This window comes from Aquila chrysaetos, chromosome 6 (assembly GCF_900496995.4).
Source record: "Aquila chrysaetos chrysaetos chromosome 6, bAquChr1.4, whole genome shotgun sequence".
Classification (NCBI taxonomy): Eukaryota; Metazoa; Chordata; class Aves; order Accipitriformes; family Accipitridae; genus Aquila; species Aquila chrysaetos.
Window position 1 is genome coordinate 40,552,491 of NC_044009.1, and position 16,400 is coordinate 40,568,890.

Sequence of the window (16,400 nt, forward strand, 5' to 3'; positions counted from 1 at the left end):
CAGGGATATTTCCTTTGCAAAATTTCACTTGGCAAAAACTCAAAGAGGTGCTTTAATCCATCCCTATTCAGGAAAGCACCCAGGAACATCTAGTAACAAACACAGGCTCCTAGTTAGACACTAATGAGTGAAATTCAATACAGGTTGAGCTTTCTGAAAGTAAGAAAATAAACTGATAACTCTATAGACATATTCTAGGGGAAACAAAAGAAAAAAGAAAAGCCTGTACTGTCCTCAGACCAACAGCCTTAAGGAGTTTTCCCTGTCCCAAGTGGTATTGGTTTATTAGCAGCTGGACACAGGGGAACCATCACAGATCATCTAAAAACCTAAAGCCCACATTTCCAATATGCACCCATGCACACGATGCCATACTCCAATCACAGTACAACATTGAAATGGCAGGTAGACAGCAGCACCCAACAAGTCAAGAAAGGTGGCCAAGGACATCTCTCCTCTTAATTTTTATGTTCAAGAAGTCTTGGAATATGGGAAAGGGCTAGGAAAAAGTAACATCTAAAGGTAAGGCGTAATATAATAACAGGTACTTGGACTGCTGTTCAGGCAAAAGCAAGCAAGACAAAAGTGAACATATGAACTTTAACATCAAGAAATTTAAGGTCACACAGCTAAGAAGAAGAACGGAAGACACATTTAAGATGTGGGCTCTCTCTTTAACACAGTGCCCTAGGGCAGCCATGGAGACTGTGCTACCTTCCTGTTGACTCTGGTCATGTTCCAACACAGGTAATTAAAAAATAATTTGAACAGAGCTCAGGGAAGAACCATGAGAATGATTAAAGGATTGGAAAATATGTTTTTAATTCAATTAAATGAAAATTCACTGCAGAAGACTGTTTAACCTGGCCAGATTCTTAACTAGTTGCTTATTTATATTCTTTGTTAATGCAGCAACTGAAGATTTATTAACATAGTTTTCCAGTGTGATTTACTAATATTGTTTCTCACCTAATAGAAAAATATACAAAAAGGCTACTGGCTGAAGGTTAAAACCAAATTAAACTCTTGAATTGGAATTACCTTTTTTCTTCCCCTCCATTTTTCGCAATAATCACAGGACTACTGACACTGTGAGGTTAGGAGGTGTGTCACCCAGCAAATTCTACTACAGGCAGTTCTTAAAAAGCAAGATTGATTCCCCCCCCCAAAAAGATATAATCTAGTTCAAACAGGAATTATTTCAAAAACATTATTTTGTGAGACTTGCACAGAAGGTCATGGCAGATCAAAATAGACTTTAAAACATGCAATCTCTGAAGGCTCTAGGAAGGGGTTTATGTGATGCAGAAAGACTTGCACAGACCTCAAATACAAAAACTTCTGAGCAGAATTTGCCCCAATTGCATTTATTTCAAAAGCTCCTATATAGATATTAAGCAAAAGATTGTTGTATATATATATAAACAGCCAAGAGAAAGTCAGTCATGTGCAAAACAAAAGATAGTTTACTACTTCAAAACCACTTTCATCTGGTAATAAAATTCTCCATCAGCTGCATTTCAGGCTATTTAGTTGTAGTCTTAGTTAACTCACTTCCTCTTGTATGCATTTTTAAAGCCTCACCCCTCTGAAAGAAGAGGGTGTGGTTTGCTATTTCATATAACGAACAAAAATTCAGAAAAACAGATATTAAAAGGATCATACTCCTGTAGCATTTTAGCAATTAAATAAACTATCATTTTTATTTAAAACAGGCTTTTCTGAGCATTAGCCTAAAAACCCAACACTCCAAAACACCCCCCCAGCCCGCCCACAGTTTTGAGGATGTTCAGATTACAATCACATCTTCCTGTTCACTAAGTCTGCAAACTAACCATTACATATTTATCAGATCAGAATATCCCTTCAATAACCCAACAGCATTTTCTCATCTGAGCAGTGCAGAATGACAGCGCCACATTCAGAACTGCACATCAAGTCTTCCAGCAGCACGTGTGCAGGACAGAAAGAGAAACAAAGAACAGAAAGAAACCTGAACATGGGAGTACAGAAAATAAGAGAAAAACAAGGTACTACACATTATCATTAAAATGCCCTTTTTTTTTTCCCATTCACTGACTCCTTTTCACAATAATTATTTGAACTAGGATCATATTTTTTGCAGCCTATCTGCAAATCATAAGGTGGTAAATTCAGCATGGGTGTAACTCTCATGACTCCAGCAGAGGTGCACTGAAGCGGAATCGGTGCCACATTCTAACATTAAATAACCATTGATGCTCCCCCATCCCAAGACCCCCTCCAGTGCTCATTTATAAGGGCCATATAGTACTCTCCATCAGAGACATGCCCTTATAAAAGCGGCCTTTGTCTGCTCACCACTGTGCTGTCTCAGAGAAACAGAGAACACGAATTGTTTTACATTTTTCAATTCCTTTACATTATTTAAGAAGAAAAAAAAATTGCTTACAAGTACATATCCTTCTGCAAATAAGCTTCCTCAACATTCCTTCATATTTTCCATAGCGTGCCCAGATGTAACAGTGCTTCACAGAGCGCCGCAGCTTTCAGTCCAGAACATAATCAATCATTGCCCTTCGTATTCATTAAGCATGCTGTCTTCACACGTGGATTTAAACAGCTACGGCTTCAGTCCTCTTTCTATGACTGCAGCTCTGCAGGATTCTCATCAACACCCATTTCAGCTCAGGAAACTTCAGTTCACTTCTAGTAAGGAAATTCCCTGCTAGCGAGGGGAACCCAGGACAAATAATCTGAGATGAAGACGAGCTGAGTCTGCCTGGCTGGGCTGGCTTGCACTAGGAACCAGCCTGACTTTATCCCCTGGGAAGCACTAACAGGAGCATCTCAACAGCTGTCATCATTTGTCCATGACGAATAAATTTAGTCATTATTCATTTTAAAACGTAACCCCTTCAGGTCTGGGCAAGGTGTAAAATGGGGAGAAGAGACTGTGCTAGTTGTTCAGGAACCACAGTAAACAAGGGCCAGCGTTTCCCCTGCCTGAACCGCCAGCCTGGGACCTTTTAAAGCAAAGTAATTGAGTCTCAAATTTCGTTTCCAATGAAAGGAGATGCTTTCTGGCTTTTAAAAACTTCAAGATGTCAGATTCAATCTTTTAGTTATTTGTCTGTAAGCTTTAGAGAAGATAGCTACTCTGTAGTGACTACAGATTGGGAAAAAAGCTTATGATCATGTCTGTTCCTAATGAAGATGCCCTGCTATGGTCTTCAGGTCCGACTCTGCAACATACTAAACTTGCTCTGGCCCTGCTGTGCCCTTTTATCCTGTGTCCCATCTCCAAGGTCAGCACAGCTGAAGTATGCAAGACAAATACAATTTGCAATTATCACCTCCATCTCTCATGAGAATCTCCCTTTTGGGTGCAGATAAAGATGGATGGCACTGGAGAAACCTGCCTTCCCACCCACCACATGGTGTCCTGCACCAGGAGCAGACACACAACTGCTAAAGCTGACATATGTTTCAGCACACTGAAACCCCATGCTCAACCTCTACTAGGTGGGCAAAGCCCAGCTCCCTGAGGATCTGAGAGCCCCCTGTAAAAGCTGAGAACACACACAAGCAAACCCACTGATGCCAAAGAAAACAAGGTACATTCCTCCTTACTCCTTTTTGACAGACATGACCTCATATGCATTGGTCAATGTTTTTGAGACAGACGCCCCTTGGACACCCCAGCTCATGCCCTCCCCCAAGGCCAGCATCTGGCACCCCGACCTCCAGCTGTGACTCCCATAGGACACAAGACACAGTTCACTCCTCTGCAGGTGTCCCACCAGCCTCCAAGTGAGACAGCTTCAGCCAAGGTTAAATGCCTCTTCCCATTAACACACACCAAACCCATGCATGGCTTAGCTGTACGCCTGCCCAACTCCAACATAGGTATTGCATAGGCTTCTCCAGGAAACGAGTTTATGACCCCACTAAAGGGACATGTATATGCTCCTTAGCAGGATTAAATGTTTAAAAACAAAGGAGTCACAGCCACAAGCAGAAATACGCAGGCACAGCATGTCATTAGGGATTCTCACTCAGCCATCTCCCACAGTTTCCCAGCTGCTCTCTCCTGGCCCCAGCCACAGACCCTCCTTCCCCACTTCCACACCAAGAACAGTGTTTTGAGCCTTTAAAACACCACCCGCTTGGGCTCAGCGACCCCAGTCAGCCCCCCCAGTGCCACCCACCACCCCTCTCCCCTCAGGTCCAGTTCTCCCAGGTTGACCTAGCCACCAGCTCCAGTCCCAGCCCACCCCTGCTGCCACCTTCTGGCACTATTCGATGAACCACCTCATTGTCCTTCACAACTGGCTTTGAAATGGATTCCCAAAAACCCAGCCTCAGTGGGAATCCCTCCAAGGGCTCACCAGGACAGAGGCAGCCACAGCAATGATCGTGTCTGCGAGGATATGCATACCAAGATTACCTTGGTTTCCTTCTCTTATCTCACATACATTGCCCTATATGAACTAGAATACATGTAACTGTGGGTGGGAGTTTATCTTCTAAATAAGGTTTCTACAGTGTAAATCTAGACAATGTATTTATAAGCATAATAAATACAATAAGCAATACGGCTGCCATCAGCTTACAGGTAAGGTGGTACTTAGAGACCCAAGCCAAGAATGTCATGCCAGGTAAGTGGACAAATGCTTTTTATTTTAATAATCCTTTCAACACTCACGTGCTTTTCTTTAATCCAAAATGTTTCAGTTTTCCTTCCTTAGCTAGGAAAGGTGACACTCATCATCTTGGCTGCTGCCTCATTCTGTCAAATTATGAGCTAATGAAGCTGCTCATAACTTAACAGGTCTTCAACTGCTATCACAAAGGAAAGAAGATTCCTGAAAGAAGTAACACTTGGAATTGTTTTCTGCTCCAAATACATCACATTTACACAGGCAGTTGTTTTGATACACATCCTGCTCAGTCCCAAACACACAGCTATAGCAATTTCAGAGTGTTGATGGCTGCCATCCCTCTAAGCAGAAAAACAATCGGGGAGTAGTAGCAATAAACAAAGCACACTTCTGTTAGTGAGGAATCCTATGTTTATTAAACTAATTCCAGTATGATAAAGTTAACTGAGAAAATTGATGTACACCTTGACCACACCACATTCAACACCACACTAGGCAGACACAATCCACATATGGAAAGTAAATTCCAGCTTCTCTCTGAGAGAGTAAGCAATAGCCCTGGCAACATTCAAAATCTGCTCTCAAGGACTGGCCTGATAAACCAGACAAAAATCTTCCTGCAGAAGACTAATCTGAAATCATGCAACTCATGACTGATTCAAGTTACTTTTCTGGGACATCTTATAATTTTCAATCTTGGAATCAGATGGCTCCGATTTAGGTTGTATCCATGATGGCTGTGGAGAAACTTGAGAACAAGAGCCTTCAAGACTTGAAAACAAGAGACAAATAAAAAGGTTTCAATATTTATGAGCTTGTTTGCTTCAAAACATGATTTTTAAAATCATAAGGTTGACAATATTAATGTAATCATGTTAACAAGCCACAGCACGCACTCTCTAATAGCATATAAGCATTAACACAACGAAGAACAGAGCAAAGTGCTTTTCAGAAACTTCTGTTCATGAAACTAACACACCTGGAAGTGGGAATTTTTAAGAGTTAGCAAAACTGTCAGACAGTTTTCAGCAATATGAGTTTCCATTAGCTTTAAGCAGATTTAGAAAAGAGGCAGTACAAAGGTTTCACATTCCTACAAGCTTTGTAAAATTAAGTAGCAATAGAAGACAACAAAATAGCTGTGATACTGAGTGAAGGAGCAACAACTCAAACAGCCAAAAGAATTCACAAAAGCACCAAAAGCCGAGATAAATCCTGGCTATTTTTATGGATTTATCAGTTTCGCTAATTACTTTAGTACAGTTCATACAGACACCTAAACAAGAATCAAACATTCATGTGCTATGAGCTGCACAGACACAGCCTTCACCCCATACTGATTAAAAAAAAAAAAATTGAGACAAAGACATGCATACAAGGCAAAAAAAAAAAAAAAGCGAGAAGAGAAAGAGATAAGGATCTGTTTTCCTCCAAGTCATCCTTGGGAATACAATATTCCCACAGTGTCCTTTCCAGCCAGCCACACAGCTTTCCCCCAGACCTCAAGAGCATCAGGAAATCCACAACACATACCTTGGAAAAACACACCCACCCCAAAAGCCGACATTTACACAGTTTCAATTGAAAGAGCAAAACCAGCTTTTCCCTACCCTGCACTTACCTGTCCGGCCACCCAGAAGTTCATTGTTAGGCCTCGCAGGGCGCCCGCCCGCCATTTGTAGCCAGGCTGTCCATACAGACACGATTGTCTCCGAACGCAGCAGCCTTCCACAAACAAACCAACTATTTTCAGAGTCTATTAAACACTCCACAACAGGGTGTTATTTCTGTGTTTCACTGCCACAGCCTTCCTTGCTGACTGCATTTGGGGGTGCTGTCCTTTTTTTGTTCTGGACCCTTGAAAATTGCAGCGGGTAGAAAGAGGCCTGCAGCAGCCCTGAGCACAGATATTACTCCCTCCTCACAGCGCTCTCATTAGCATAATCTTCACAGATAAAAACACAAAGTGGGTTCTATACCCTGAGCCCCAGAGATACCAATCAATGAGAAAGGCTATTTATACAGGATGGACCAGGGAGATCTTTTATAGTCAGAAAAAAAATCTTTTTCCAGAACTACAGGAATTAGTGGCCTTATTACAGGACTGGTATAGCTGCAGGAAAGCGTTCCTTCATTCCCGAACAGCAGATAAAGCACACCGGTTTCCATTTTAATATTAATCCTGTATGCTGCACAGTGCCAACGTTAAGGTTTCTCCTCAGCCTTACTAAAGCTTAATTATTCAGGCAAATAATTATATAAAAGAAAGTAAATTCTTCTGCCTTTGTTCACAAGACACCAAAATTCAATTCTGCAGAAGCACAGGAGCTCCCTCAGGCACCGTCTCCATACGCACACGTGGCTGGGATGCGTCAGGTTGAAGAGCAAGCAATGAGCCTTTCCTCTCCTCGCCCTCACCTCCAGGTTTTAGCCAGCTCTCTGCACTTGCTGGAAAACTTACAGCAACAGCCTGGACGACCTGTGCTCGCAGTCAGCCTCTGCTCTGTCGGAAATTCAGGCAGCAGGCAAAACGGGCAGCGGCATCGCGCAGCTACGCTAGTCATCCACACTACACCCGCTACCCCAGGCAACAGCTCCCTTTGCCTGGGTCTGTGGTTGACCTTGCACAGTACTTGTTCTAAAAATCATACAAACATAATTAAAAGGCACAGCCATTCAAGAGCAGCAAGAAGTTTTTCTTGTTATTTTAACAGGTGAGTAAACTGAAAGAGAGCTCCTGCAGGACATTCCCAAGGGCGTGAAGACTTCAGGGCACTGCCGGAATGTGGATTAAGCTCCACTTCTAAATATACAGGGTTTTTTTCTAAATCACTTTCTCCCTTCTACTAAAGGTGTGAGTAGCGTCCCAAATATTTTCTTATTTTCCCAATATTATCTTCAAAACTGGTTTATATGTATTTCCAAGTAGCTTGGAAAAAAAAAAACTAGAAATCACATCATAAGGTATTAGGAAAAAAAAAAGTTTTAATTTAGTTGTTCTCAACAGGTTGCTCAAAAGTTAGCCACACCTGAAATTGAGTTCTCTATTTCAGAGGGTTGGCACCCAGCAATGCTACAGGAAAGCAGCTACCAGAGAGGGTGCTAAACCAAGCTCCCAGGGGGACATCTGCTGGCAATGGCCTGCGGTTTATTTGCCAAAACCCATATGAAAAAGCAAGATACCTGGGGAATCGATAGGTGAAGTTTTGTCTTACCTGGACTGCCTATAGCCTATATAAATAAAGTGAATTAAGAGGCACACCAGGAATCTGAAGCCTTTAAACGGACAGATGCTTTTCACCTGCGAAGGACAGGAGCACTGCCTGCAGACCGATCAGGTGCCCCCAGCCACACAGACCACGTTCAGGTTTCCAGCTATTAGCACCATCTGTCGCCATGACATCATAGGAAGAGGCATCTTCTCCAGCCTGCGCTCCCCAGCTGGCATTCCCTGCACAAATCCCTCTGCCTACTCGGGCACTTATCACAAGTGTAGCTCACCTAGATGCTGACTGCCCTAACGTGCGTCGCTGTCAACAAACAGAAATTGCATTTTATATTGCTATCACTTATTGCTTCCTGAAGAGCTGCTCATTTTCTATACATGCGGCACACTGAGATGTAAAGCATTGACAACTAGCACGCAGAGCTGCATTATGAAGGAAAGAGCATCCTGACATTTTTAGGACAAAGCACTGTTACGAAAAAGCCAAAAGCATCTTACTGCCTTACGTTACCCAGAGCACATTTTGGGGGCAGAAATGCTGCAGGAGATCCCACTTCCAGCCACCACAGAACATCCTCCCTGGTGCAAAGCCTGCTACTGCACACAAGTCCTGCAGCAGAAGCCTTTCTAGAAATACATACAGGGAGATAAAAATGCTGAACTGCAGCCCTGTTTCCTTTCAGGACAGTTCTCAGAGGGTAGCTGGGTCGGTGAAGTTAAGCCAGTAAGATGTGTTGGAGGGACCTGGGGAAGCTGTAGCACCAGCCCTGATCAACACCTCCATTTAGGTGTATTTACAATCAGTACCAGGGGCAACATGCTGCCCAGCACTTCACATTTGCCAGGGGATGACCCTCCTATGAGATGGTAGGGCATCCTAAACTTTCCAAGCAGGCCCCTCCAAGCCAAGAAACACAACATGTGCAATTATTCCTGAACAATGAAGGAAAAAACAAGGCTGTCAGCCTACATCTCCTACACAGCCACAGAAAATAGGAGCCAGGGCTTCTGTCCCGAGGCATTCATCTGCCTGATTAAAGGCTAATGCAAGAACATAGGTACTACATCTGCAAAAACTGTATGGTGTTATGCACATTACACATCAATGACTCCCACCCAGAATGCCTGGCCTGATGCATAATTAATATACTTTAATTAGATAACCATTTAAAATACTGTAAAATGCTCAGTGGGGCAATAACCATGAGATAAGAATGTCTAAAACTGCAGGTGGTTGAGACAAAAGAACAATCATGAAAGGAAAACTAGGGAGCAACGGGCAGTGACTTCACAGCCTATGTGCATCTTGAGAAAGATGATATCAACTACTACAACAGGTATGACCAGCATGATGACCAGGAATTTCTACCATAAATAAATGCTTCATCTTTATAAAGATGCACATTACTACAGACAGTGAGGGCACACATGCGAAGTGTACAGACAAGTTTCATATATTTAAAAATAATTCAAAGTTGGATTTTATGACCAAGGCTCTGTATCTACAAATGGTTACCAAGCAGTGGTTTGAGACACTTCTCACAGAAAACATGTCTGGCAATGGCTTCAGGAGCTCCTGGGACAATTGCTACTAGGTTAAAGAGTTGGCTATATGCTCTCCAGAGCATCCACTGCAGCTGCTCGCAAGGGAATGAGATGGGGAACCTGACTTGATGCTGAGTCTTGCTCTGCAGTATTTAGTAGTACTGACTGGCTGTATCAGCACTCTCCCGATGCACTGAAAAGAAAAAGTTTCTGCCTAGTCTTAAATAATTAAACTAGTACGAGGAAGAGAAAAGGATTCTTGCCCCACCACCACCTCAACTCAACTCTATGCGAGCGAGCAGAGCTTACCTTTGATAAGCTGCATGCATACAGGATCTTACAAACCATACTTCAGTACCATCATGTCAGTGCCAAAGTTTGCAGCCCACGTCAGCTTTCGTAATGTCTATGTAAGTGTATTCAACTACAACCAGAGCTTAGATCAGCATTCTGTTAGAGCTGGTGAGAAATTCTGCCCCACACCACACTCAAATTGGTAGACATTGGCAGAGAAAAGCAATGGTTTGACAACAATCAAGCCCACTTTGTTTATCCTCTTTTGAGACACTAGGGATAAAACCCCAATAACTGAACAACTAGCATTTTACATTTCCCAGGATCAGCGTAGAAGCAGCAGCGAAACCACACTCAAGATCAGTGACTTGAATGGTAACTTTGAAAACAGTCTTTTTTTAGAAGCAAAAGCAGAAACTAGTAAATAACAGATTATGAAAACATTTTGGACTCTAATGACTGTTTTGAAGAAAGCACTCAACCTCAGAGCAGTAAGATATGTTCTAGCGAAAAAATGCTTGTTCAGTAACTTTTAGAATGGATTTTCAATAATGATTACTTCTAATAACACTTTGTACAGAGTTCTTTGTGTATGATCTAGATAGGAATAGTGGGGGTTTTTTGGGTTTTTTTTTTTTTTTTGGTTTGGTTTGGTTTTGGGTTTTTTTGTTTTGTTTTTTTTGTTTGGGGGTTTTTGGTTGGTTTGTTTGTTTTTTGTTGTTTGTTTGGTTTTTGGGGGGGGTTTTTTGTTTGTTTTTGGTTTTGGGTGGTGTGGGTTTTTTTGTTTGTTTTTTTTTGTTTGTTTGTTTTTTAACAGAGGCAAAGTACACATGAAGAGGCCGACTGACTCCAGGTCATGCAGAAAAGTCAGAATCAGAGCAAATGCCAGAAGATATATCAGAGTATAGGATTTCCTTTATTTAATCACCATCACACTAGGCTAAATTCTGCTTCCAGCTCTATGCATTCACCTCCACCCCCAATGTAAGAGCATGCAGAACTTAACCTAATTATTTTTTAGATGCTAATATCTCAGATTTCCTTCTATGCAATTTCAAATAGGCATGGAGAGGTTTTAGTACACTAAGTAGTGGCCTATTCGACAGACACTCCAGTACAGTATATGGTTTCCATGTGGTTGGATAACAATCTAAAAGAATCAAATTCATATTTAATATGGTTTCAAATATAAGCACAGTCTGAATTCCTGATCTACAAGTGGAAAGCTCCAATTCCTAAGATACATCAGTTTCTCGGGCCTTCTTCATCTACCCTTCAAAGCTGCATTTTAAGCAAACCATTGCCTCAAGGAAAAAAAGTCATGGGAAAAAGGCTCCAAAGCCAAAAACATGTCACAGCTTATAAAATATTAACAGTCAGCATGGCTTCTGTTTTCCTGAAGCTTGTTTCTCCCCCACGCCCAAGTCCTTTAAAACAAAAGATAGATCTAAGCTCTTTCATCCACATTCTTCCCCCATAAACAAACATCATTATTAGGTACAGCAAATAAAAGCAGTCATATTCAGGAGGAGTGGGTAAAAAGGTAGAGTCGAGACATTGCTGAAACTTTCATTCCTTTTGTCATTAATGACTTTAGACTACTAAATACGATTTTCATATTTCAGAGGCAACGTGAAACCCTGAGCAAGCAGGGGGACTCTAAAGTGCTACAAAGAAAAAAACATTTCTCTCAAAGAGCTTACAATATAAATAATGCAGTCAGAGCATAGTTAAAAATAATTACTGCTACTCAGACTTTATATATAGGAAAAATAAGCACAAAGATCCTCCTCCCTTTCTTTTAAAAAAAGGACAGTTGAAGAAATGCAAGCACCTGTGTTCTAATCAGTCTAACATAATCCTACCTAACCTGTTCTTAGTTGGCTTCCATTAATGGTGCTATTCACTTTCTCCCCATGGCTTAGCATCCTTTTTCAACCATCCTCAGGTCTCTGCACCTACGTAAAACTTAAGTCTGCCCTCAGCCATCCAAAATTTTCTGCCATGACTGAAAGCTGGTCCCAAATGGGACTCAGTAATTGACTTTGATGCCACAGGTGGTCATTTGAGTTGTTTAGTAACCATCCTGTTTTCCTTCTATATATTGTGTGCACAGCAGAAAACTTCCACTGCTGTTAACATCCATGAAAGAATGGTGAAAGAAATCAGTTTCCCCACATAAAGTTACTTACTGCATCAAATACAAAGATCAGTCAGGATCAATTAGGAAATCAGAATTAGAAAAATGTGGTGTGACAGACCAGTAAAATCTTGATTCATCTGACCTGAATTCTACCAGTTCCTCTACTGTATCTCCTATATCACTTGACTCTAACCCCGAGACCACCTTACCCACAAGGAAAGCTACACAAAGGGACTAAGCACAGGGTAATTTTGACCTTAGTCACTTGGTTTAAATCAAAGTTCAGAACTTGGTAAGAGGTGGTGGAACCTATGAATAAACATATTTACAAACAGGCAAGAGATCTCCTCTGGTTCAAGGGCAAAGTCTGTCAAGTAAAAACGAAGGATGAATTTGCCTCGGGACTCAGCCCCACGATCAAATTATTGCTGCTTAACAAGTTATAAGACACCAGCTGAGCCACAGTAACAGCCCTTGTGCTGCTCTTAAGCTACAGCAAATGCAAGGTAGCTTTAACTTAGCCCTAAAGAAAGAAAGTTAATTTAACTTAGCCCTAAAGAAAGAAAGTTAATTTAACTTAGCCCTAAAGAAAGAAAGTTAATTTAACTTAGCCCTAAAGAAAGAAAGTTAAGCCAAGCAGAACCATTCACATTTACCACAAAGAATACAAACATTAATCACAACCTAGTTAAACATCTTACTCTGGATATAACCATTACAGACTTTACAAAACAAATACTGACCTAAATGGAATCAGAGACATTAAAATTCAAAGAGGTTCCCATGCAAAAGCTGGAAATGCTGATTGCAGAGAAAGCCTGCCTTAGCCATTTTCACCACTGCTGGGGAAAAACAAACAACAAAAATCCACCAAGGAAAGGAAAAAAAAACCCACAAAAAAAACAAAAACCAACCAAAAGAAACCAACTAAAAAACCCAAAACCCCAAACAAAACACCCCCCAAAAAACCCCAACAACAAAATCACTCATCTTTCTTTAACATTAACACCTTCTCAAATGTGATTCTGTCAACTCAGAGTAGCTGATGTGGAACAAGACTCAGACAAGGTAGTGAGTACTGCTGGTTTAAGTCCTACCATCCTTCCTCATTCAGAAGAGACACTGAAATCATTAAGTGAGGCAACATGAACAGCAAATGTTGGCATTTATGAAACTAAACAACCCAGATCTGAACAGCCTTAAGGAATCTCAAATCTGTACAGATGCAAAGAAAACCTCCATCCCAGTCTCACAGGTTAAACACAACTGATTTCCATCTATATAGATTTCTGGTTTCACACAGGCACACTTGCCTCCATGCAAGACTTGAAAGGAGTCAACAAGTCAAAACCAAAAAGAAAACACTTCATTAATATAAGGAATAATTTTCTAAACAGCTTGAGATCTCTCCTCTCCCTAAGGCATGTCTGGCTGACACAGCCATTTTGTACATCTGTGACCCTGAAAGATCACTGCATTGATAATTCAAATGGACAAATTAGATAGCAGCTCCTTCCCCTTGCACTGATTTGTCTACCCTGTAGAGCACCACTTCCCTTCATGCATGACATTTACACTTTATTCGTAAATTGCAAGCTGTAAAGTGTAGTCCATATAAAGACTCAGCTCCTAGAAACAAGCTGTCCCCTTTTCAACAGGCTGCTCATGATGTAAGCAGAAGTCACCAGGAGAACCACAGACTCCATTACACCACTGTGTTTCTGCTTTGTTAAATACTATGTCAAATAATAAAGAAAATCATAAATATACATGTTAAGATGAACAGTTCTTACTTTTATTTCAGTTCTAGGACGTACAATTCACCCTAAAGCTTAAACTCATAAACCGTAAAACTTACATGGATTTTTACTACTTGCCTAAAACATAGAGAATACCTAACGCAGTGAAATCTTTCTTTTCAAGTGCCAACTTGTTCCAGCATCACCTACGCAGACCCCACACCCTGGCAACTTTTCCTGCCAACTATGAGGAGTCTACCAGGAAATGAAGCCTATGAGGTTATTCTCTCCATTTGGCTGCCACCTGGCACCATCCGTCCACATTCTAAAGTTACTGGCTAATTTGGAGTTGGGGTGGAATTTTTTTTGAGAAAGGGGGAAAACAGTCATCAGATAAAGGCAGGACACTCAACCAAGTGATCTTTACTGCCAGCACAGCAGTTATTTTTGGTCTCGCTGTGGTCAAGCAATGCACGTAACTAGGTAACCAGTACAGAGCTTAATATGATACTTGATGTACATTGCCTGAGTTAGTTTTGGGAGATGGAAATTGGCTCTGGAAAGAACAAAGGAGAGGAAAACAGATTAAGTTTCTACAACAGACAGGGAAGCTGGGATAGGGAGTAGAGAAGGGAAGACAGAAATCATTGCAAAACACATATAACGAGACTTCATGAGCTGTGTGCTTTGTGAGCCATCCTGGGAACTAGCACATATGTGTCTCATTTGTCATATCAACCCATATCATGCTCAAAAAGGAAATAACAGGCATCCATTTCAGTTCAGTAATTCAATTAAATACTTTCTAGTGACTGAAGTCATGATTCCTTATCCTCCATTATTATAAAGTCACTTCATACAGTTTGATGCTAAAAGTAAAAAATTATTAAAACAATATCATACCCAAGAAATATTTAAAGTGTCTAATAATCCCACTAAGAATGCCTTCTTGGTTGATATTTTGTAAATCGCTAGACACGGGTTCAAATCCTAGGATAACTATCTAGAATGAATCAAGGATGAACAATTTAAACCTTGCTCCTGTTCAGACACATTATGGCATGTACCTCAATGCATGAAGACCTTCTGGACAGGCCTCCAAACCTTTAGAACAATCTGCTCTATAGGACTTACAAGACTGAAGACCTTTGTATTCAGGGGGATGTGGGAGAACAGGCAGAGAAATCAAGGTAAAGTAGATTCAAAATATTGTAATATTCTACCAGTTAGGAACAGAAGAGAGCACATGAGGAACCAACTGCAAAACCAAGTAGGACAACATTTGAGCATAAGTCCTAATCAGGAGTGACAATAGAAACTAATAGATTACTTCAATCCTAAACAGGCTTCTTTCAAAGTTGTTCAGCAAATTAAAATAAATAAGGCTAAGTCTGAGACACTTCTATCTTGGAAACTCTGTAACAGGTTCCCAGGTTGAGATAATGGTCTTCAACTACTTACTGGGCCTTTTTCAGTGCAGTAGCACCAATGAAATCCAACTGATGAAATCTTTCCCAGAACCCACGTTTACCATAAGTGATGAATGGGAAGAAGAGATTTGTTTTCCAAGTTTACTATGAAGATAATCATCCCAGCATAAATAGCTGCAGCCATCAGGCCACACAGAGGACAGGTGAGATCTGAGGGAAGAAAAGCTCTTTCAAGCATCTTTGAAATCAAAGATAGGAGGATGCTGCTTCCTCACGTTTGCATCATTTCCTATAGCCCCATTTTTATTGATTCCTTATTTTTAGATTATTTTGTTGTCATCTTCCCCTCACTTCACATTCTTATACAGGAGAAAAGGCATGACTCAGAGCAGAGGAGGTGCAGAAGAGCATTCTCTCTGTTCCACAAGAGGCAAAAATGGATGATTTTCTTCAGAAGGGTGAGCTCATCCAGTGACCCCCGTGCAGGTTCTCAAATACATGATGCTCTGTAATACACCTGTGTACTGCATGGCAAAAAAAGCCTAAGTTCAAGGTTATTAAGGGCACTTTGTGTCTCATGCGCTAAGGCACCCAGATGCACCTAGGAATTACATTCCAGAGCAGAAACAAAAGAGAATGATACATGTCAAAGAATTAAAATCTTTGATTTTAAACACATTTCATTTCAGATACAGGAGCACGCCTTGAGTCAGAGGTACAAATATTACAAGGATGCACCATGACTAAGATGGCTTGAGTCTGCTTTCTAGCATTAATATTTAAAAATTCATTGAAAGACCTTTTGAAATACGACTGCTCCTTTTACACATATAAAAAAGGAGTACATAAGTTGGGGAGAATTAAAAAAAGAGAGTAAGTTGTTCAAAATGAAATATGTTTTACACAGTAAAATCTAATGAGGAAAGTAACAGTCCTTGTATATCATTCATTTCACAATAGCCTCTCACTTGGATGTGCAAAGCTATACACTTGTATTATATACAAGTGTGTGTATATATATATACTTGGTGGTTTGTATTTATTATTTGTACTATTTGGTGTAGCAACATCAAGAATCCAGGTGACACCATGACTTTCCTTCTACTAGCTGAAAGAGACACTGAAGCCAATCCTCAAATTGCAACAGCTAGTTACAGACATCATCTGAGTTTCAATTCTGAACCTTCAACTTCTGGGTTTACTCATCTGGGTTTTCACAGTGACCACAGCCTTGCAAGTACATCTGTCCCAAAGCACATGCAACTTGTGCATGTCATTTTTACAGTTGTAAAAACTGTTTGAGACAAGAGACTTACTGGTTCCATTTACTCATTCACCAAGTAAAAGGAGCTTGACAAGCAGGTAATTTCTTCTTAAAAA

General features: G+C 40.8%; 1 protein-coding gene across 33 annotated transcripts in view; it reads right to left on the minus strand.

Annotated features, from left to right (window-relative positions):
- Positions 1-16,400, minus strand: part of CLASP1 (cytoplasmic linker associated protein 1) — a 197,955-nt gene that overhangs the window by 99,129 nt on the left and 82,426 nt on the right. The window contains exon 1 of one of the 33 annotated variants that reach the window (XM_030018010.2): positions 9,686-9,696. The exons of 31 other annotated variants lie outside the window; for them this stretch is intronic. Coding sequence is in view for 1 of the 2 variants with exons in the window: in XM_030018007.2 (XP_029873867.1) it covers positions 2,432-2,468 (37 nt within the window). In the remaining variant the exon portion in view is untranslated. Of the gene's footprint in view, positions 1-2,431; positions 2,755-9,685; positions 9,697-16,400 lie in introns of those variants that run through there. One more of the 33 variants, XM_030018007.2, reaches the window with a different exon arrangement.